Source organism: Populus trichocarpa, chromosome 1 (assembly GCF_000002775.5).
Source record: "Populus trichocarpa isolate Nisqually-1 chromosome 1, P.trichocarpa_v4.1, whole genome shotgun sequence".
Lineage (NCBI taxonomy): Eukaryota > Viridiplantae > Streptophyta > Magnoliopsida > Malpighiales > Salicaceae > Populus > Populus trichocarpa.
This window is the reverse complement of record NC_037285.2, coordinates 8868097-8888847: the sequence shown is the minus strand read 5'-3', so window position 1 is coordinate 8888847 and position 20751 is coordinate 8868097. Positions and strand designations below refer to the sequence as shown.

The 20751-nt window shown below is 36.4% G+C and overlaps 3 protein-coding genes across 3 annotated transcripts; all 3 read right to left on the bottom strand.

Annotated features, from left to right (window-relative positions):
* Positions 1-4282: 4282 nt before the first annotated feature.
* Positions 4283-6479, bottom strand: LOC7478072 (BAG family molecular chaperone regulator 2). The gene is made up of 4 exons (XM_024608532.2): positions 5709-6479; positions 5342-5598; positions 5099-5242; positions 4283-5012 (listed from the first exon to the last, which is right to left on the bottom strand). Exons 1-4 carry the CDS (start codon positions 5956-5958, stop codon positions 4590-4592), a joined length of 1074 nt encoding a protein of 357 aa, XP_024464300.1. The 5' UTR covers positions 5959-6479; the 3' UTR covers positions 4283-4589.
* Positions 6480-10529: 4050 nt separating this feature from the next.
* On the bottom strand, positions 10530-12330 carry LOC7478071 (elongation factor Tu, chloroplastic). Its single transcript, XM_002298028.4, has one exon. It carries the CDS (start codon positions 12218-12220, stop codon positions 10769-10771), a length of 1452 nt encoding a protein of 483 aa, XP_002298064.2. The 5' UTR covers positions 12221-12330; the 3' UTR covers positions 10530-10768.
* Positions 12331-13124: 794 nt separating this feature from the next.
* On the bottom strand, positions 13125-17071 carry LOC7490916 (lysophospholipid acyltransferase 1). Its single transcript, XM_002298027.4, has 8 exons — positions 16384-17071; positions 15588-15643; positions 15266-15486; positions 14648-15056; positions 14362-14447; positions 13759-13822; positions 13531-13649; positions 13125-13444 (listed from the first exon to the last, which is right to left on the bottom strand). The coding sequence occupies exons 1-8, from the start codon at positions 16683-16685 to the stop codon at positions 13304-13306; spliced, it is 1398 nt and encodes a 465-aa protein (XP_002298063.4). The 5' UTR covers positions 16686-17071; the 3' UTR covers positions 13125-13303.
* Positions 17072-20751: the final 3680 nt, after the last annotated feature.

Below are 20751 nucleotides of genomic sequence, written 5' to 3'. Positions count from 1 at the left end.
GACATGAGCTAGCCCGCTCAATAGGTTTTCTTTGGCCTCAGAAATCATGGAAGGCAATGGACTCCTAGGATCCTTGGATAATGTCCCTCTAAGATATACACATCTCCTTCAAACCCAAGGAGATACTCAAACGAAGAGATCGTAAGTTGAAAGAGAGATACGATCTGCCTAACAATATGCCAAATCTGTGCGTAGGTTTGTTTATGTGCACGCATATATATAATACCAAATGGATGGATCATGCGCCCCTGCCTGTAACACTTGGATGTCAGACATGAGGGATGTTCGGCCGTCCTAGCAAGCCACATGACATGATCACCTATTGTGTAACCCCATCACTCTCCCACATTAAAGTCAACTCGACCAGAGTGTCTGACCACTGCATGCTTATGGGCCATGTGTGTAATATATTGTTGTTTGTTTATCCTAGGTGACCAGCGCTAGGTATAGAAGGAAGGAAGTCGAGGGATGTGACGAGGATTTGGCCTTCAATTGTTTATGAAATCATGATTGGTAATCCCATGTAACAATGATTCTTATTGACAATGCAGCCATGATCAAATAGTGGAGTTATGATTTCTTGTAATATCTTCTTGTTTATTCATTTAATCATGCATCTATTATTTGCTTGTACATAGTGTCTAAAATCTTCAACATGCAAGTAATATTCTTATAGCTAGCCAGACATATACAACAATCACTAGCTATCTAGATAGATGTTTAGATAACTGACCCATTTACATGTTCATCATACTTTGAAATAAAAAACACTATCATGCTCGTAAACACTCCATCAATTATTTAAATGACTAACCCATTTGTATATTAATCAATTTCGGATCCGTACAGATTAACATATTTGTGGTTAGAGTTCAATTTCTGAACAAAATACTGGAGTGGCACATAGTCAATGTGGACTTTGCACATGCATAGCAAAGATAATCAAAACAGAACATATACCATGAACTGATCATCGCTTTAATCGATCTCAGCAGGAAATTTAACGGCTCCCACGAAAGAAACATTAAGTGACAAGATTTAATTTGTACGAAAACCATGAGCATGAAAGGGTTTGAGCCTTGTTGTTTTCTTTTTCTTTTTCAAAGAGAAAAGAAGAGAAGGTCTTTCACTTCAGGCTTGGGTTGGGAGGCAACTCGAGAGGTTATGGGGTTCTTAATTTCACAAGTCATAACCTGTTCCACAGGCCCATATCCAGATTTCAAAGGGCCAACTTAATATGATAAGCCGTAGCCAGTGCGACATCCAAAGCAAGTCTAAGAGGAGTCATCAAGACGGGCCATACTCTAATGGTTGGTGAGGAAATGTCCCTTTGAATTCCTAATTTCGATTATAGTTTTTCTCACGGGCTGTGGAAATATACACTGACAGAATGAATCGATCATCATTGAGAAGAAATGGTTGGATGTAGAATTAGATTTATCATCTTCATGTAAGTTGCGCCTACCATGTGCTTTCACTAACAAAAAGACGATTTGTTCTCGTGTAAGCATCATCAAAATTGTTTCTGCGTCCATGCGAGTCCAACTTGTAATAAAAGCTCCCATTTATGCTATGTCTTATTAACCATAAAGCTTGATAATGGCTACCCTTTTTGCATGTCTGCTTGGTCCCATATGATGTAAGTTGTTCATTGGAGGTACGCAGATGTTGTTATCATGATCATGTGAAGCTCTTTTTTATTTGCATGATCGTATCAGAGGAATTAAGCATCGTATAAAATTAAGAGAAGAGAACGTTCTATAAATCTCACTACTAGAAAAAATGAAATGAAAAAAAAAGAGAAAACCGACGGAATTATTATTTACCAGCAAAAAATATGATAGAAAATTTTTATCAGAAACAATGAAATAAAAATAAATATTCTAATTGTTTATTCTCTAGAAGCAATATGGTAATAGTAGACGGTATTGCTCCTAAAAAAATAAAAATAACAAATTAATCGCATATAAAGAACATTTTATCCCTCAAATAAAGCTTTAAAAATTAAAAAATAAAAGGTAAAATGTTAATTTCACTATAACCCTAGATACATTTTATTATAGATAACTATAATGAAAAACTCACAATAATGTTTAGTATTTTACTTGATAGTTTGCAACATGCCTCATTAGAGCTTCACTCTCACTGTCTTCAATTGGAATGACATTAAAAATATGAAAATCCATGTAAACAAGATTTGGAAAACCTCATGTACCAAGACTCAATCTGGAAGAACATTTCTCCTCCTGTTAATATCAATAAACTAATCTATAATGTACCATCTAATCTTACTAAACCATTTATTGTTCTTGCAAGTAAGACAATAGGCTGAGGAGGGTTTGGAAAAGAAAAAGGGAAAAAGGAAAAGAAAAGTGAGGCATAGAATTTTCACTTTGGAAAATCTTGCCATTGCCAATTAAAGAAAGGAGAGAGGGAAAATGCTATAAAGTAGAAGATAAAATGAATTGATAATGCCATGGAGAGCTCAAGAAAGCAATAACATAATCACCAAATACAAGTTGTGGACCAGAATTGCCTATGCCCACACTTGGTATAGACAAAAATAATCGGCATTGGCCTCCTCTCCAGTCTCCAATCCGATTCTTAGATCTGAGCTTGTGACTACCGACTGCTAAATAAGTCTAACATATCAACATCTAGATTTAATATCAGTGTTTGTCGAGGAAGGAAATTTGCGACTTTCTTTCTTGGGGTACCATCTAGCATCCTCCTTTCCAGTTCACAACAGGCCCATTTCCCAAGGGTCAGTCACGGCAAGACTTGTGAAAAAGCAAAGTATTTGCTTTCCCCTCTTGGCATGAAATAAAGTTGGGAAATGTAAGCACGCCCCATCATACAGAAGAGAATTCCGATGGCATCAGATGGATTTGTCCGCAAGGAAAATGAAAGGAAGAACAAAGAAAAGACGGAATAAGCATGGCCCCTTCTTTTTTCTTTACTCCAAAGCTAATTAACTGGGAGTATTCAGACGTGTTTGAGAGAACCTTGAGTCGGCAAATACTCTTTAGGCATCACATGAAAAGAACTCCTTAGTATTTGCAATTATCATCCCTCGTATTCTCTCGATCTGATCGACTCCTTCAGTTCTTCATGGATGTTTTGCAATCCACTCAAGTGACCATGGAGCCTCTTTTCTTTTTCCTTTCCTTCTTTTTTTCATCCCTTATTTGCTTAACTATAAGCATGATTACATGTTTAATAACAAAAACTTCTGGGAAAATAAAAATATAACAAAATAGACAGCCCTTTTGTCACCTTTTCTAACATCCATTCCGGTACAGGAATATAATTAATAATAATTGTTTTTTAAAGTATTTTTTTAAAAAAAATATATTAAAAAAATATTTTTTTTAAAATTTAATTTACATAAACACATTAAAACAATATTAAATCACTCAAAAATAATTAATTTAAAAAAAATCAAAATTTTCAAAAAATTTTAAAAAAACTAATACACCATTATTAACAACTGGCTGGCATTAGAAGTACAATTATGGTTGAACTATTTACTAAAAGTCTTCATAATCACTGAGCATGAAAATAGATTTTTCTCTGACGAGTAACATTTGACATGATGTCACCTCACCAAACTTCAGTAAACCCTACTCTTATTGGAAGAGACTGTAAAAATAAATGCACATGAATGTCTTTGAATTCTCTGGTATTCCCATCATGTCAAGCCAATAGTTTCCTAAACCTATATGTGTGTGTGTGTGTGTGTTATTTATTTATTTATTTATTTATCTCAGCAACAGAGAGGACGGCTGTGATGGAGATTTTTTCAGGAGTAACTTAATATGGGTTATTAAAATTTTATATTAAACACTTGAACATGGTGGCTTCGAAATGATTAAACCACTCTACCTGTTTCCAATACTCTACCATATATCCTGCCTTCCGAAGTCAAGTCTACCTTTCTATCATTTTGGAATGATTAGTTTAACCTTGTTATTACAAAAAGATTATCCCCCTAGTCTCTTCCCCCCCCCCCCCCCCCCTCCCCGCATGTAGAAACAAAGAATTTTACGATCCAGATCGGAAATAATCTACTTCTCCACCGACCAGTACCGTATATTTATAAGATGCTAGAGGCAATAAATGACTGGATAAAGAGGGATTGATTGGGGCAATGGTCCCAAGACACAAGGATTATTTCTTTCTCTGTTAATTACCAACGAGTATAGGCTATGGAGTATGAACACGAGATTGGTTGGTCTGTGGTCCCTGGATTGAGTCAACAGCAACCAGTCTCTGCAACAAATACATGAAAATATAATTCTACTTGCCCCAGTTTCTAACTACTCTTATAACATGTTGTAGTGCATAAAAAACAATCCTTCCTTTGCTATGCACCATATTTTGCTATATGTTATATACAATTTGCAAAGAGCCAATTTAGTTTATTTAAAAAAAAAAAACAGATCATAAACCTAAAACAGCAAGAATGAGTAAAGGAACCAGAGAGACTGACAACATCTAAGAATGGAGAGCCACGCATCGCTAACCGTTTTTTTCTTTTAACTGTTCCCAATTCAGCTTAGAACTCGCAGAAACATTAGCTCCGCAGCTTAATCAAAAGTTTCCCATGTTGTTGTCACCACAAAAGACTCAGAATGCCTCAATATTGGTCGCTGCTGCTGTGTTGGCATTTGCATTGTAGCATTCTGCTGCTTGGATTGAACTGACTCTTTCTGCCTTGGTATTGGCATTTTCCCAGTTGAATTTTCGAGTTTCTGTAATGGGATTTTGCCTCCATTTCTTTGAATTGACTGCTTTTGCATTGCTATTGGCGTTGTGCCTATTGAATTATCTTGTGGCTGCAATGGGATTTTGCGTCCTTCGCTTTGAATTGGCCTTTGCTTTGGTATTGGCATTTTACCCATTGAATTATCTTGTTCCTGCAATGGGATTTTTCCTCCATTGCTATCAGCAGTAGAATAGTTTAACTTCAGCTTATCAAGAGTTTCAATGTACTGTTGAACTCTCCTTTCCTTCAAGAAAGACAAAGGAAGGCAAAAACTTGAACATTACTGGAAGTGAAAATATGCTAGTTGACCAATTAGAAGTTGCATAATACCTGCATTCTCTTCTGCAACTTCAAGTCTCCCTCAACAAAAATTCCATCCAATGCTACTAATTTTTCCATCAACATCGCAGTCAATTCATCCACATCTTTCTCTGCAATTTTTCCTCCTTTAGAAGTTGTTTCCAAGGATGTCACCTACCAAATCGCAATAAGAACAATTTTGCTCTTATCAGAAACTTAAATCTGATTTCTGCCAGAGGCAACCATGTATGTTTTCAGGTAAAATTTACTTGCCTTTTCGCCAAGTCGGTCAACATCCACGGTGATCTGTTGCAATGACTTTGAACCCTTTTTTATTTTAGCAGTTTTAAGCATCTCAAGACACCGCCTTTGGCGGCTGGTAATGTCCTCAGTTAACACAATTTTGGATCCATCTTTGACTCCTGCGGTATCTAAATACGCCTTGGAGTTTCTCTCCTTCTTCTTGTATATCAGCTTTTGATCCTCATGGTGCACTCCTGTGTGTTGTGCTAGCATTTTCTTCAGTTCCCCTGCAGCCCAAAAACCAACTCCTTTAATCTCCATCATTCAAAGAATTTGAAGTCAAAGCATCATCAGTTAAACAAAGACATGGAGGTTTAATTAAGAATTATCAAATTACCAAAGCTTGCTTGTGAACTGATACTAATCTCATGACATGAAGAGCCATATTTGACTCTAACTTTAATAGTGGAAACAGGAACAGAATTGTGATTGGAATCAGCAGTAGTTCTCTTTTGAACTAACATTCCTCCTGGCCTAATTTCCCATTCGTCAACAATATTCATAGTGCCTCTGCCAACAAAAGAGTCCTCCTTATTCCCCTGAGTAAAAATCCCTCTAATCTTTGACTTCATTGGCTCCATCTGCATATATTCCTGATCTTGCCTTGAGGAGAAGAAAGAAAGAACCTTACCTTAGATCTCTAGGAAAGTTCTCTTCACTGATCATAAGCAGTGGTTTCAAGGAAACCCAGTTTGACAACTACTGAGTTCAAATAACATGGTGTGTAATATTTGGGCTCAGTATTGAACAGCTATAAATTACAAGACAAAGGTATTTTGCATGAAAGAAAACTGGTTTCTATAAGAAGACAATGGGTGATTATGAAAACAATGACCAAAAACAAAATAAACTTTTATATATTGAGAAATCGCTAATGAAGAAATACTTGCGAGAGAGAGATGTGATATATTTGCTGAAGAAAGCAAGGAGGAGAGATAAGAAAGGAAAAAAGGAAATGGAAATGGAAATGGCAAAAAGGAAAGGAAAGGAAACGAACAGCCAGCGAAAGATATGAGTGAGCAGAAGAATCTATCTATATATATACGAACGAACAGAAGGATGTTTTTAGTTTTGGAAACTATTTTTTGTAATGAAGAAAGACGATGTGGGAATGGAAACGGAAACTTTGGCATTTGTGGTTGTTTACGAAATTTAGCCTTTTTTTTTTTTATGGTACGGTGAAAACAAAAGAAACAAAAATTAATCTCCTCTATGATATTTAGTGCCCATCCAAACTACAAAAAGAACACTTAATTCTAGAGGTGGATTTTTTTTATATACAAATTTCCTTCATGAATTAGTCTCAAGACATTTATGGAGTCTAAATTGCAGATGATCTTCATATAGCCTTGGTTCCAAGCTAGAACTAACCCATGTTTAATAGCCAGAAGCTATGGAAGCAGGTTAGTGTCAATTCCTCCAGAGCCCGAAAAACCCACAGGCCACTTCCCTTCATTATCCGTAATGAGGTCTCCAAAATTAATCTTCCCTTCATCAGGCCTGCACCATGAGATAGTGAGCTCTTTTCTAAGATTGACAGCTTGCTTGACCCAAGCATTGCACGAAGATCCTTATTAAAAAGATGAATTTGCCTCATGAGCCAATTATCACCTACATAATTCTCCTCATAATAAGCAATGGTGTTTCTACGCCTCTAGATCCACCAAATACCCAAAAGAAAAAGGAAAGAATCATTAGAAGAAACCATCTATCTAAACCATTCCACAACATTTATGTTCCAAAACCCATGAGCATTTACTAATTACTAGTCCCATATTTGTCCGTATGATTCTAGCAAAGTGACAATCCCGCAGGCAATGCAAAACACTGTCCTCCCCCTGGTTGCAGCAGCCACGGATGGGAGTATTAGAAATGTGACGTTCATAGCGTAGAAAGGTGTTTGACACATTCTGGAAGCATTGTCATCAGGTTTATAAAGTTCCGGTAGCTATTTTGCCACAAGTCTTGTACTTTCAACTCGGAGTCACTGATGTGAACAACATCAACCTGTGAACCAACCGAACCCACATCTAGCCACATATCAAACCAAAAGGAAAACTCCCCATTTCCAACCTTGTACGAGAAGCCATCACGTAGGTGAATGAAGGCTTTAAATATAGCATTCCCACATATTTGAGGCATCAGTGCAGGGAGCTGATCTTTGGAACAGGTATGAGAGACCCCCGAGTATTTATGCCTCAGGATGCTGACCCACGGTTTCTCTCCACCACTACAAAGTTGTCACGCCTTGGTTCCAAAGAAACAATCCTTCCTTTGCTATGCACCAATAAAATGTGGCGAAATGCAGGGAAGCAGAGGAAATCCCTTTTTATTTTTATCGTAATGATTTGTGAGTTTTTGGATAAAACTTGTCCAATTTCCTTCTATTAATTAAGAAAAACTAGATTTCCGTTCAATTTGAGTGAATAAACATGTGCTAGTCTTGTGATTGTATTATTAGTTAAGAAGTGGATGAATTGGCACAAGGATCTATTTAATTCTCAAATTTTATTTAGAAACTAATTGCTGTGAGATTATTAGTTTGTTTTGTGACTATGACCACTAATTCAGGGATTTTGGTCACCATTTATCCTAAGTTTTATACAAAGGAAAGGGAAATAAAGAAGGAAAAGGAAAAGGAAAACCAAATTAAGAGGCAGTCGTTTTCTACGAACTGGAAGGCAATAATCAAGGAGGGAGAAACAGGCAAGGCAAAGTCTGAACACACACACACACAAACACACATCTGTAGCCAGTTGGCACCTGTCTGTATGTTCGCTTAGTTGTTGGGTTAGCGGAACGTTGTTGTCATCATTAATATCGTTCAAAACGGCAGAAGAATGAAGTGCTCAAATTTTGTACTTTTATTCTTTGGTGAGAACTTTTAATAGCAATTTTCTTCTACTTATTTTATCGTAACCCAACAAGGAAAAAAGAAATATCCTTAAAAGCTTTGATATGCATGTCCAGCTTGAACTAGCCATTCTCTTGCAGAAAACAAAATCTCAAGCATATTACTTATTTGGACAAGGAGAGAGCCTAGAGATCAATCAAACCCTGTATAATCGAAACTATAGAGATTAGCCCACAATAGATGGCCCTGCTAAGAGCGAAGCGCAAATGCCTGCTAATAAATAGCTCCCTTTCTATATAATCCTTGGACCCTCGGTAACCATTTTCCAAAGCAGGCTGTCCTGTACATTACTGCCGGAAACTGGAAACCATTTCCAGAACAATCTACACAGCTACTGAGATGACTGATAACTGGAAAACAGACCTAGAATTCAAGATGATGAGGCACCTAATAGCTCAGCAGAGAAATAAAAGTGGAAAAGAAATAAAGCATTTTAACAATGCTACAGGCACTCAACAAATCGATGACAGTAGTCAGTAATACCACTACTGTCTACAACAGGATCCGTCCTCTCTAGGATCATGGATCTGTTCAGTCAGTTCTGTTGTTCCAAGTGAAAGAACAAAATTCACCAGGAAAACAACTGGACTGGCATTTCTATAACAGGGTTGAGGAGAGAACGCCAAATTACAGGAAACAATTATAAAGAACAAAACAGTAAAGACATGCTTGCTACTTCCAAATGTTACACCACCTTGTTGACAAGATCAACAATCTGCTTCAAGTAAAATAGGAGAAGGGAGGCATCATAGCATCTGCCAACCAAAAGTCTTTCAAACAAGATAGCTGTAAGAGATGGAAGACAGGTCTCTGTAAATTGCAAATATGAACCTTCCATTTATACATCCAATCCCCACACCATAATGACACTAAAACAGGTGGAGGGATCCAATCTATTAAGAAGCTTGCAACTTCTGCATCATGTGATACTAAGAATTCAAAAAAGTGACAATTGGGCACATACAAGCTACTAGTACTGCCCCCCTCACCTCTCTTATGCACAAAAACAATAACACACTACTTTGACACTAAATTTGTCACTCTATTTACTGCAGAAAACTTAATAGACAATACATCCCGACTTATACTTACAAACCGACTGGTCAATGGCCATAAAAACATGTGAACAGGAAGTGTTTTGTAATCTAAAAATTGATTTTTCTCTAGGACAGAACAACAAAATGTAATGAAGCTCACTTTCCCCTCATTGGGAAGAACGAATGGGAGAAAAGACTACAAAAAAAATATGAAAATAAGCAATCAAGCAAGACCACAAGAGAAATCCTTTAGTTTAATGTTTGAGTCACACTCCAACAAAATGGGTGGTCTGGAGTTTAGGCACTGGGAAACAGAAGATTAGGGTCTATATATATTAGGAGATAAAGAAGGAGAGGGAGAGGGAGACAACTCTACATGAAATTGGTGGAGTATAGCCAGCATAAACAGGCTTGTTTAAAAATATAAAGGTCCAGTCTGACAAGAAGGGTTCATTGGAAACTAGGGAACCACACTTCAATGCCAAGAGCCTAGAGCTCCTCCACAATCTGTGGATACACAAGTGCAAAAACATATGTCCATCTCTAGAAAAGCTAGCTGCTTGCTATGTAAACTAACTTGGGAGTTAATCGTTGCATTGCAAAAACATAAGCATGATATGAATGCCCCAAATGTTTTGTCTTCATATTGTCTTTCATCCTCCCAAACAAACTACAAGTAAAAACTTTACACTCCCTCAGTAAAAGAAAAAATACCCATTCCAGAGAACCTATTTTCTCAAGTACAAAAGCAATCTTGTTATAGACTATTTCAGTCAAAACTATACTCTGAAGAGATATTTTCATCTCACAAGTACCTTTATTATAATGACAGTGGACGAGCTGAATCCAAAAGGCAAGTGCAGCACATTGAACAAATGTATTCACTATGAACAAATAGTAGCGAGTTGATATGGTTCCCCAATCCATCACACTATCAGATTAAAGACTGAGTAGAAGCGCATCAAGGTAATATAAGTCTAATCAACAATGGCATTCACAATTATGATGTCATAAAAGCTCGAGAACAAAAAACAATATGCACCAAACCACCACACTAATTGAACCAAGCAAATGAAACAGCACCATTAACAGAGAGTATAATTTTATTTAAAAAAAAAAAAAAACCTAAAAAAAACAGGAGGATGACATCAGCTACCTTAGCATCTCATTCCAACTCATGCAATCCAAATTTGTAGAAACCAAGAAGTTAGAAGCCAAAGCAAGAAAGGATTACGTTATCACATTGAATTTTCACAAGAATGATATCCAACTAAACTAAGCATTAAGGCAAAGTGCAAAAGAACAAAACTGCAAAATATATGGCATGGGATTCGAAAGTTTTGCTAAAATGGAGAAAAACTAATTGCACAAAGCTGAGGGTATGAAGTTTGACACCGCCATCCATCCAAAAAGTACCAATAAAGCATATTTCCTCTGGTGTGTTACCTACTCAATAATGGACTGAATAACACCAGCTCCAACAGTCTTCCCTCCTTCTCTGATAGCAAACCTCATGCCTTGCTCACAAGCCACGGGCATAATAAGTTCCACTATCATCTTCACACGATCCCCAGGCATAACCATCTTTGACTCCTCATCCTTATCATTCATAATCGTAGCCACCCTCCCTGTAACATCAGTGGTCCTCATATAAAATTGAGGCCTATACCCAGCAAAGAAGGGAGAATGCCTGCCACCTTCTTCCTTCTTCAAAACATAAACAATCGCCTCAAATTTAGTATGTGGAGTAATTGACCCTGGCTTCGATAAAACCATCCCTCTCTGAATATCAGCCTTTTGAACACCTCTCAACAACAACCCAACATTATCACCTGCCAATGCTTCATCCAATATCTTTTGAAACATTTCCACACCAGTAACTGTTGTATTCCTAGTCTCCCTTAACCCCACAATATCTACGGTATCCCCAGTTCTGATTGTACCTCTCTCAACCCTCCCAGTAGCTACTGTCCCACGACCGGTAATAGAAAAAACATCCTCCACAGCAAGTAAAAATGGCAAATCAGTTTGCCTTTGTGGAATTGGTATATAATTATCAACGTTATCCATAAGTTCGTAAATTTTATCAACCCATTGATTCTCTCCTCTCTTAATAGCAGGATTTTCCATCAAAGCCTCTAAAGCTAACAAAGCAGAACCAGAGATAATTGGAATATCATCACCAGGAAACTCATAACTAGACAACAATTCTCTTACCTCCAACTCTACCAATTGCAACAGCTCCTCATCATCAACTTGATCTTGTTTATTCAAAAACACAACCATGTTTGGAACCCCAACTTGTTTTGCCAACAAGATATGTTCTTTTGTTTGTGGCATTGGACCATCGGCGCCAGACACAACCAAAATAGCTCCATCCATTTGAGCAGCACCAGTAATCATGTTCTTAACATAATCGGCATGACCAGGGCAATCAACATGAGCATAATGGCGAGATTCTGTCTCATATTCAACTGTAGCAGTGTTAATTGTGATTCCTCTAGCGCGTTCTTCTGGTGCAGCATCGATTTCATCGTATTTTTTGGGCGCACTGCCACCCATAGAGGCTAGAGCCATGGTTAGAGCAGCAGTGAGAGTTGTTTTGCCGTGGTCTACATGGCCTATGGTGCCTATGTTGACATGGGGTTTCTTTCTTTCGAACTTCCCTCTCGCGGCACGGACAGTGAAGGTGCGGTGGCGGGTGGTGGTGAAGGGGGAGGTTGGGGAAGTGGGAGTGAAGGGGGAGAGGAAAGAAGAGGAAAGGATGGATTTTGAGGGGAGTTTGGAGGTGGGTTTGAGGGAGAAAGTAGGGGTGGAGGTAGAGGATGTGGTGGTTGTGTGGTGGGGGTAGATGAGGTTTGTGGAGGTGAAAGTGGTTGCTGAGGCGGAAACAGCCATTATGAGTGGCGGATGAGAGAGTGGCGGAGGGAGAGGGGGGGAGTTTTCTTGATTGGGAGAGGATACGAGAGGATGTGTTTTGTTATCTCTTTTTGGGTAACAAAAGAAGGGCTGTTATTGAGAGTTTTATCCACTGCTGCTTCTAAGACTGTAGGCAAGTTGTCACTAGGGTAGCATGGAAAGTTCATGAAACCACCACTCAAATTGTAACACGTGGGTAAGAGATTGAAGGTTTCTAAGAATTTTTTTTTTTTTAGTTTAACGTGGATGTCCGGGCCAGTTTGCGCGCACCTCGACTAATCCTACGGGTCATGAAGTTAACGACCATGTAAGTTTTTAGTAGCCATTATATGAGCAACCACAGGCTCGAACCTGAAACCACAGAAGAAACAAATCTCTTGATCTCAAACTCTTATCACCTAAATGATTAGATATAGGAAGTAAACTGCTTGCTCCTAGTTAAGATTTAGGCACGACTGTAGGCTAACTGGATGAATGGACAGTGGCTTCTAATTAAGGAATTAAATTTTGGAGTAAGTTTACACTTCGCGGCATGAACACATTCGATACTACTAACTCATGGTGTTGTGTTTGTGTATCGAGTGTAGAGATTAAAAGGGGCATGATGCTCTTGTGCTATTGTAGGAGTTTGAGGCCCATAATCATTAATTATTAAAAATAAATTTTTAAAAATAAAAAATATATATTATTTTATTATGTCACCACTCGTGCCCACCATTTTCCAGCAAAAATTGTTTTGAACGGCCTTTTGTTGAAAAACGGGTGCTGCAAACTTTCCCCTAAGGCATGCAAACTCTTTTCTTTTCCTATTTTCCTTCCCATATCACCGAAAATTTATATCTAGCCCCAAAATTACTGCAGTAAACCCAATGGGGCTTGTCGATTTGAAATATGCAACGCACAGAGCTTATCTTGAAATTAAAATTCAGACACAGCAGCAACAATGTCAAAGATCAAAAGAAATTTACAAAAATTGGGCAACAATTAAGGAAACCACCGGTTATCTGCCATTCTCATTGCAAGAACTCCAAAGCGAAACATCAAAGAAGCAAATGCTACACCTCACTGTTCCTTCCGGGCTTTAGATCTGGAAGGCTTTGCTGGTTTAATCATGTTGCCAAGGAGAATCAATACTATGGGCGCAATGGTTCCAATGTAATATACACTACCATATAAAGCAAGTGTTTCTTGCAAGGTTAATACCTGTGCCATACGAGGAGAGAAACATTAGGCTCAAGAAATATCAATTTCAGCTTCTAAAATGATTTTTTCCAATAAGAGGAGCTAACCATGAAACCAACAGCGGAATAGTTTAGAACCAGAACGGTGTAGGCAAAGCTTATAAACACAAGCAAATTCTTGACCACATCCATATTTGAAGGTATAGCTTGTTGCCATCTGTATAGGACTGCTCGGCATGGGGGAGAAGGGTCAGCAATCTCTTCCAATTTATTTATTTATTTATTAACTATCTACAAAGAAAATAGCCACAAAAAAAAAAGGCTTCCATGTCATACCCCTTGAACCGGCAATCATCAATGCTGACTGGACAAAGAATATTATGTACCCAGGATATAATCCCTGTAATTTGTACAGAGAGAAGGCAGGAAAAGGTTAAAATCAATTAATAATATTATACAAGAAAACTTCATGAAGAATAAAATAAACATACAGAGTCATTGGTATTTCTAAAGAGATATGCAAAATGCTAGGAAAATTCCACAGATAATGAGTCCAGGAAAAGAGTCAAAGATCTGAGATATTGAAATATGGAATCCCTGTGAAGGATCATGTTGCTAAACAAAAGCTATGGCAGACTCCTTCGCTCTTGTAAAATTTACCTATTGGGGCTTTACTGGTCTTTTCAATTTGCAATGACTTGAGAAATTGAATATGGAATAGTATGAAAAGATTAGGCTGGTAATACAAAAGTATGGCACAATCCTTCGCTCTCTTCAAAAAATTTATTTATGGGTGCTTTACTGATCTTTTCGATTAGCAACAACAGTGTACAGCAGCAGTGTTGTACGCGAAGCTATACGGAGGACAAATACATAATTTAAAAATAAGTTTCCTGACCACCCACAGAAATAGGAAAGATGGTTGCATATTATACTCACATGCCAAACGGCACTGGTAGTCTGCGTGGCTAACAACTGAAAGAAACCAGGTTTCTTCCCCTTCTGAACAAGTCTATCATAAACATCTACAACAGCACAAAGAGCACATGAAGTTAGCACAACAGATTGTGTCTCATATTCCCATATGTTCATAGGACATTAATATAACCATTACTTTTCATCTAGAGGTGCTAAGAATAATACCAACTAAGATGTATATACTACTAATAAAATTCAGCGAGGACTGGAAAGAAAAGCTGAGATTTAGAGAAGCTGATTAACTCACAATGACGAAGCCAGGTGCTGACTTGTATGTTCCATACAAGCGGCAGCTGAACTGAACTCTTAGCAAACTCAACACCTAGTATGTCCACATTTTTTGCACGATCCCATTTTGGCTTTGATGGAGAAGTGTCTGTCCAACCACTGAAACCCAGGCCAGAGATAATAACAGCTGCCTCTGAAATTGACCAGATGAAATAATATTTCCAACGTGCTGTGAATCCTGACATAAACTGGTAACTCAAACGTTTCCAGAAGCCCCATTCTTGGTATGCGGGACCATTGAGCCCAGATATGTTAAAATGGGGTATCAGGTACAGATACAAGGCCATGCAAACAGTAGCTTGGAGAAGAGCTTGAATTGTTGCCCCAAAAGGTGATGGTGCGGGTCCTTTCTCAGTAGGGGCCCAAATCTGCAAAGATAGATTAAAAAAACTAAGAAACAAATATTCCCAGCAAGACAAGGCATCAACTCAATTTGACTAACTAAAACTAAGCCTCTGTCCCAAAAGTTGAAAAAAAATTAATAGATCTTTTCAATTTTCCATTCTCTTTTGCAATACCAGACTGCCTCCATCAAGACAAAGCATGTACAAGCACGAGATAAACACGGTATACCTACCCCTTTCCTTTCAGTCCACTCAAGATAATCCTTCATTTCAAAAACTGGACCTGCAAAGTGGCTACCACAGCAGAGGCAGTAACCAACATACTCAATAAAAGAAGGCAGCTCAATCAAGCGGTTTTTCTTCTGAGCCTCTCGCAATTCTTCCTCTTTTAATAACCCATCATTGTAACTCATGGCACACGATATGACTTTCAGTGTTAACACCATTAAAGCCCCTAATAATAGAAGAAAATGATCCATCACACAGCAGTAAATAGTTCTCACAGAGTATACCAATTCTCATTATCTTCATTGTGAAATCTGAAATCATGCTTACCAGTGGCATCGATGCCTCCTTCCTTCCATGCATCCCCGCTCATGTAATACATATGGCTACACATGGACACCAATAATCAAGAATTCAGAAATAAAAAGGGTATATACTTTTCCATAAAAAAAAAAGATTTTCTTTAGTCCCATTTGATTAACATGAATATACTTCAGAAACGTATTCAAAAGAACATCAAATAACAAAAATGAAACAAACATGGTCACTTGAAATTCATAAGGCAATACCATATTCCACATACACAGCAAACAGATGCACACTGAAGATCAAACTCGGCATTTTCACGATAAAACCTTTTTTCTAGCAAAAAGTAGATACGAATCTGTACTTGTACATTGAAACCCTTCTTTTCTAAAAATTAATTACTAAATAAACAACACTCGACAGCTCCTACGTCCACCAGCATAAACAAGGTAAAACAAAACGTGCAGCGTTTGAGCTTTCCATCATTTCAAACCAGATATTTGCATCCAATTAACAGCAATGCTATCATTTACCCTCACAAACAATGTAATTTCCAAATTCAAATGTTTTCTCTTGTGTTACATTCAGCCTGCAATTAATGCATTAATTTGTAACAGAAACCAAAGATTAAAACTTCAAGAAAAATCAAAATAATTAACACGTCAAATTCATTTAATCAAGCAACAAATCATCACAGCACAACAATTAACAATTCAATAAATTAAAACTCCTATAACTCAGCTCCAATTAATAAAGAAACAATTAGTTCATAAAAAATGAGCTTTCAATCTCAAAAATAAATCAAATTAAAAAAAAATACCAGCCAATTAAATAGCCGAATCCCGATAAAAACGTGAGGATTCCACAGTACGGCCGAAACAGGACCATCGAAAGGTAGCCCAACAGCATAGGCACCAAAAAGTGAAGATTTGAAGAGAACCCAAAAGACAAATACGAGAGGAAAGCCCCTGAAAGGGCAGCGTACAAGTGCTTGCCAAATAGACTCGGTACGAATCGGTGGGTGAAACTCACTGGAATCGTCGCCACAAAGCATAGAAGGAACCTTAACACTGGGACCGAGACCCCGATTGCCAAGGCCATGGATTCCATCTCCAAAGCCATGGTGGTTTTGGCGGTCGAATGTTTTGATTTAGATTGACTCGGGAGAGTCTGAGATTTTGTATTTGCCTGTACAGTTGATTTTTAGATTTTCCTGAACTTAAAAAAAGCGAAATTTTTGTCAGTGGTTCTTTGCAATGCTGTGAGCTGTAGGGTTGGTGCCTTTTTCTTTCTAACTTGAGGTTGAAATAAAGAAAAAGAGGGTGACGGTACAATATTATCAAGCGATAAGGGTGGTGATTTTAATGGCAGTGGGCAACAGACCCGAGATATTTCATTGGCTGTGCCTGTTGAGTTGACATCGGCTTTTTTTACCTTGGAATCATCGACAAGCAAACATTAATTGTTATTCAAGAATCTCTACGGTGTCTTCAAAAAGCAACCAAATAAAAGAGTTGTTGTTCATTTGGACTGGATTGCTGTTTCTCCTTCTCCGCGGCCGCGCAAACAAATTGACATAAAAATTAAATTATATAATATCAATTTAAAATTAAATTATATATAAATTGGCTTGATATAATTTAGTTGACATTGTTAATTCAAAAACAATTCTAGCCAATCATTTAAAAAAATATTTTTATTTGAATATATATCTTTTATTTTTTATTTAGCACTAATTTAAAATTAAATTATATGTAAATAGCGACCATATTTAAACTCTAATATAAAATATATAAAACAAAACGTCAGTTGGATTAATTATTTTCATTTGCATGTATCCTTTACTTTGCTAAACACACCCTTTATGTAATGGTTTCAGTTGGCCCCTATGAACTATTGCTGAGAGTTTTAGGTTGTCGTCTTGCTTTAAAACAAAATAGAAATTCAACCTGACCTCCACTTACATCATGCCATGCCAACTACACAAATATAACCATTACTGCTTTTCATTTAATATATTTGTTTTTTTATATCATTATTCGGATTAATTTATACATATCTCTATAAATTTTATAAATTCTAAAATTAATAACTATATAAGTCTTCAATAATTCTAAAAAAATTTGAATTTATGACCATTAAAAATTAAATTCAATATCTAACTAATTAAGCTACGACTTGCGATTTATTCCATTAAATCCCTTGCATTAACTGGTTCTTGCCTTTATTTTCATTTTATTATTTATTTTTCTTCAAACTTCGCTACTTTCTCCCTCTGCTCTTTCCCCATCTCACTCTACCAGATCTTCATGTACATGTATTTTTCATGTTTTCAACAATACTTGACCTGCGAAAAACGCCAACTCAAGACTTCTCAACTCCTCTGCACTTGTTTTATGTGCGACGGCATCAATGCTTGGAAGGCATGCTAGTAAGAAAATATCAAGAATTAATTTCCCATTTTCTACAACTTTGCTATTCATTTTGGTATTATCTCTTAATTTGATATATATATAAAAAATTTAATACAATATCAATTGATAGATTTGTTTTAACCATTCATTCATCACAACCTCTCTTGTGTAAAACACAAGAGATAGAGAATGATTTGAACTGGCAAAATCATATAGAGAAATATCCTCACATCCACACTCAAATATAACTTAGATTTATTAAAAAAATAAAATTAATTTAAAATAACAAATCATCACATAATGTTGTCAAAATGCATTTTTTTTCTTGCCTTTTTTTCCCAAGGATAACGCAATTTTGAGTATCTAAATTAACTTGTATGAATATTAATTATAATTGAGTGTCTGATTTTTAGTTTTGTCCATATAGATGTTCGATATTTTTATTTTACATAATAAAGTGTATAAATGAATTTGTGCTTGTCAATAATGATGTGTCCATTAAGTGATAAGATGGACACTAGCGTCTAAAATAAGATTTAAGTATGATGCCACTAATAAATTTTCACATCATTGAGTAAATAGGAAGAAACATTTCACTAAAACCTAATGGGAGATTAGAAAATATCATATTCACTTGAGTTATATGATATCAATTTTTTTAATATGAGAGATTGGAATAATAAACTTCATAACAAATAAATTGAGAAAAATTATTAAACTCAATCTCTTAATTATAAATTAAATGTTAAATAATATATAAAATTAAAATTAAAAAAAATTAGGAAAAAATTATTATAGTACATACTGTCTTGTGAGGACGATTATAGTGAAATCTTTTCTCTTTTCTCTTTTCTCTTTTATTTTTTATTTTTTATGTGGATTAAGTGGCTCGGCGTTCATCCATTATTTTTTATTTTCTCTTTTATTTTTTATTTTTTATTTTTTATTTTTTATAGTGAAAAAATGGATTAAGTGGCTCGGCCTTCATCCGTTATGAATTAGCAAGTGATATCCTAAATAAACACTAGGGAAATTGGAGTACATACTACGGAGTGCTCTTTAGTCCAGTAACGTGCGTCAGATCATTAAGATGGAAAAAAAATATTTACGATGTCAAAAATATTTTAGAAAATAAGTTATTTTGAAAGAAATTTTTATTTTTATTTTATTTTTTTAAACAATAAACCATATAATGTGAACAAATTTTTCAATTTTTTTTTAGTTTAAACACCATCAAAAAAATTGAATCACACCGACAGTAGGAATATCGTTGACAGATTTACTGAAAAAACCGTTTCGTCAACTACTGTTACGCCGATGATTTCATATCCATCGGTAATTTCATTGTTGGTTTAAACAGTGAGGATTTCTGACTTTCACTTCCTTCAAGCCTATGTCAAGAGAGTTCCTCTCTTGATACTTTTTATCTTTCTTCTTTTGCTTTCCCTCCGATAGGCCGACATAAAACTATTATCGGTGATAAAAATATCCGATGACCAATTTATATTGGTCTATCGGTCGACAAATATTACCGAACAATCATTTTCTATTGGTGATTATGTTGGTTTATATCAATAAACAGCTCTGTGTAATTGTCCAAGAAAAATTTGCATATATAACCGACAGTTTTTATGTCCGTCGGTGTACTAATTTTTTTATGCTATCAAAATAATTTGACATTAAATAATATTAAACAAAAAAATTAACTTGAAAAATACATTCAATATTATTAATTTAACTCTAAAAATCAATTACAAGAGGATGCAAATGGATAGGGAGAGGGAGGGGGGGGGGGAATCTCGTGGAGATCGATAAAGGGAAAGATAGTAACTGGACAAATCCATTGATGCTTTTTTTGTTCTTCATATTTTGCCAGAATTTCAACCCCAAAAAACCAATTAATTGTTCATCCAACTTCTCAACAACCAGTAATGACTGACTTATATTGGATTGTGGGTGTCTAAGGTGGAGTCTGGGCAACCAAAAAAATCTTGACAAATAAAACAAACTGGCTGGCAGCTAAATTTTGTCTTCTTGTTCAGCCCAAAAAGCAAAAGCCTCTTAATTAGTGAAGTCAGGCATGAAACGAAAAAAGAAAACATTAATGCGAGCCGATGAAACGTAAAAACAATAGAGAAGTCTATGACAACAATGGAAAGAAAAGAGACAAGCATTGGAAACATGAGGGAATTGAAGCACGAACATATTCGAAGTGGGCTAAAGAAAGGAGCAACAACAAAACAGGAAAAGAAGCAATATAATTTGGCATGCGTACGAACAGAACCCTAAGAATCCAGCAACAAAAACAATAACAACGAGCATCGATCGATCTGAGGCTAGGTGCAAAACAAAAGGCTTGAGGCATGTATTCCCCTCTTTTTTTTCAAATGATGGCACAACGTCTAGGTATTTCCACAGCAATGCTTCAAGGTGAGAAGCTACACTAAAAACAAAAAGAGCCAATCCAAGGTGGGCAATGCTCTATACATAGGAGCGCAAGCAGTTTATTCCATTGAAGCTTTAGTCTCTAAACTTTGTTAAGCCATGCTCTAGTTTGACGCAACTGGTTAATGTGAGAAAGCATTAATCCAAAAGATCTCTTGCTATACAAACAGATCAAAAGCACACCAGAGCTTGTTTCCATACAAAAGTCTAAGAATTGTTAATGGTCTCCAACCGTGGTTTTTTTAGTAGAAGATCTGAGCAAGTCGACACAAAGAACTGAAAAGGTATCAATATATCCTTATTCACTGTCTTATTAGAATATGTTCAAA

Bases quoted from the DNA above. Each gene is read 5' to 3' on its own strand.
- LOC7490916 (XM_002298027.4), bottom strand. From the start codon at position 16,685: ATGGCTTTGGAGATGGAATCCATGGCCTTGGCAATCGGGGTCTCGGTC. The intron at 15,057-15,265 runs GTAGGTATACCG...CTATCTTTGCAG, and splicing joins AGTGGACTGAAAGGAAAGGG to ATTTGGGCCCCTACTGAGAA. The intron at 13,823-14,361 runs GTGAGTATAATA...TACAAATTACAG, and splicing joins CTACCAGTGCCGTTTGGCAT to GGATTATATCCTGGGTACAT.
- LOC7478071 (XM_002298028.4), bottom strand. From the start codon at position 12,220: ATGGCTGTTTCCGCCTCAGCAACCACTTTCACCTCCACAAACCTCATC.
- LOC7478072 (XM_024608532.2), bottom strand. From the start codon at position 5,958: ATGCAGATGGAGCCAATGAAGTCAAAGATTAGAGGGATTTTTACTCAG. The intron at 5,243-5,341 runs GCAAGTAAATTT...GCGATTTGGTAG, and splicing joins TTGACCGACTTGGCGAAAAG to GTGACATCCTTGGAAACAAC. The intron at 5,013-5,098 runs GTATTATGCAAC...TCTTTCTTGAAG, and splicing joins AGTTGCAGAAGAGAATGCAG to GAAAGGAGAGTTCAACAGTA.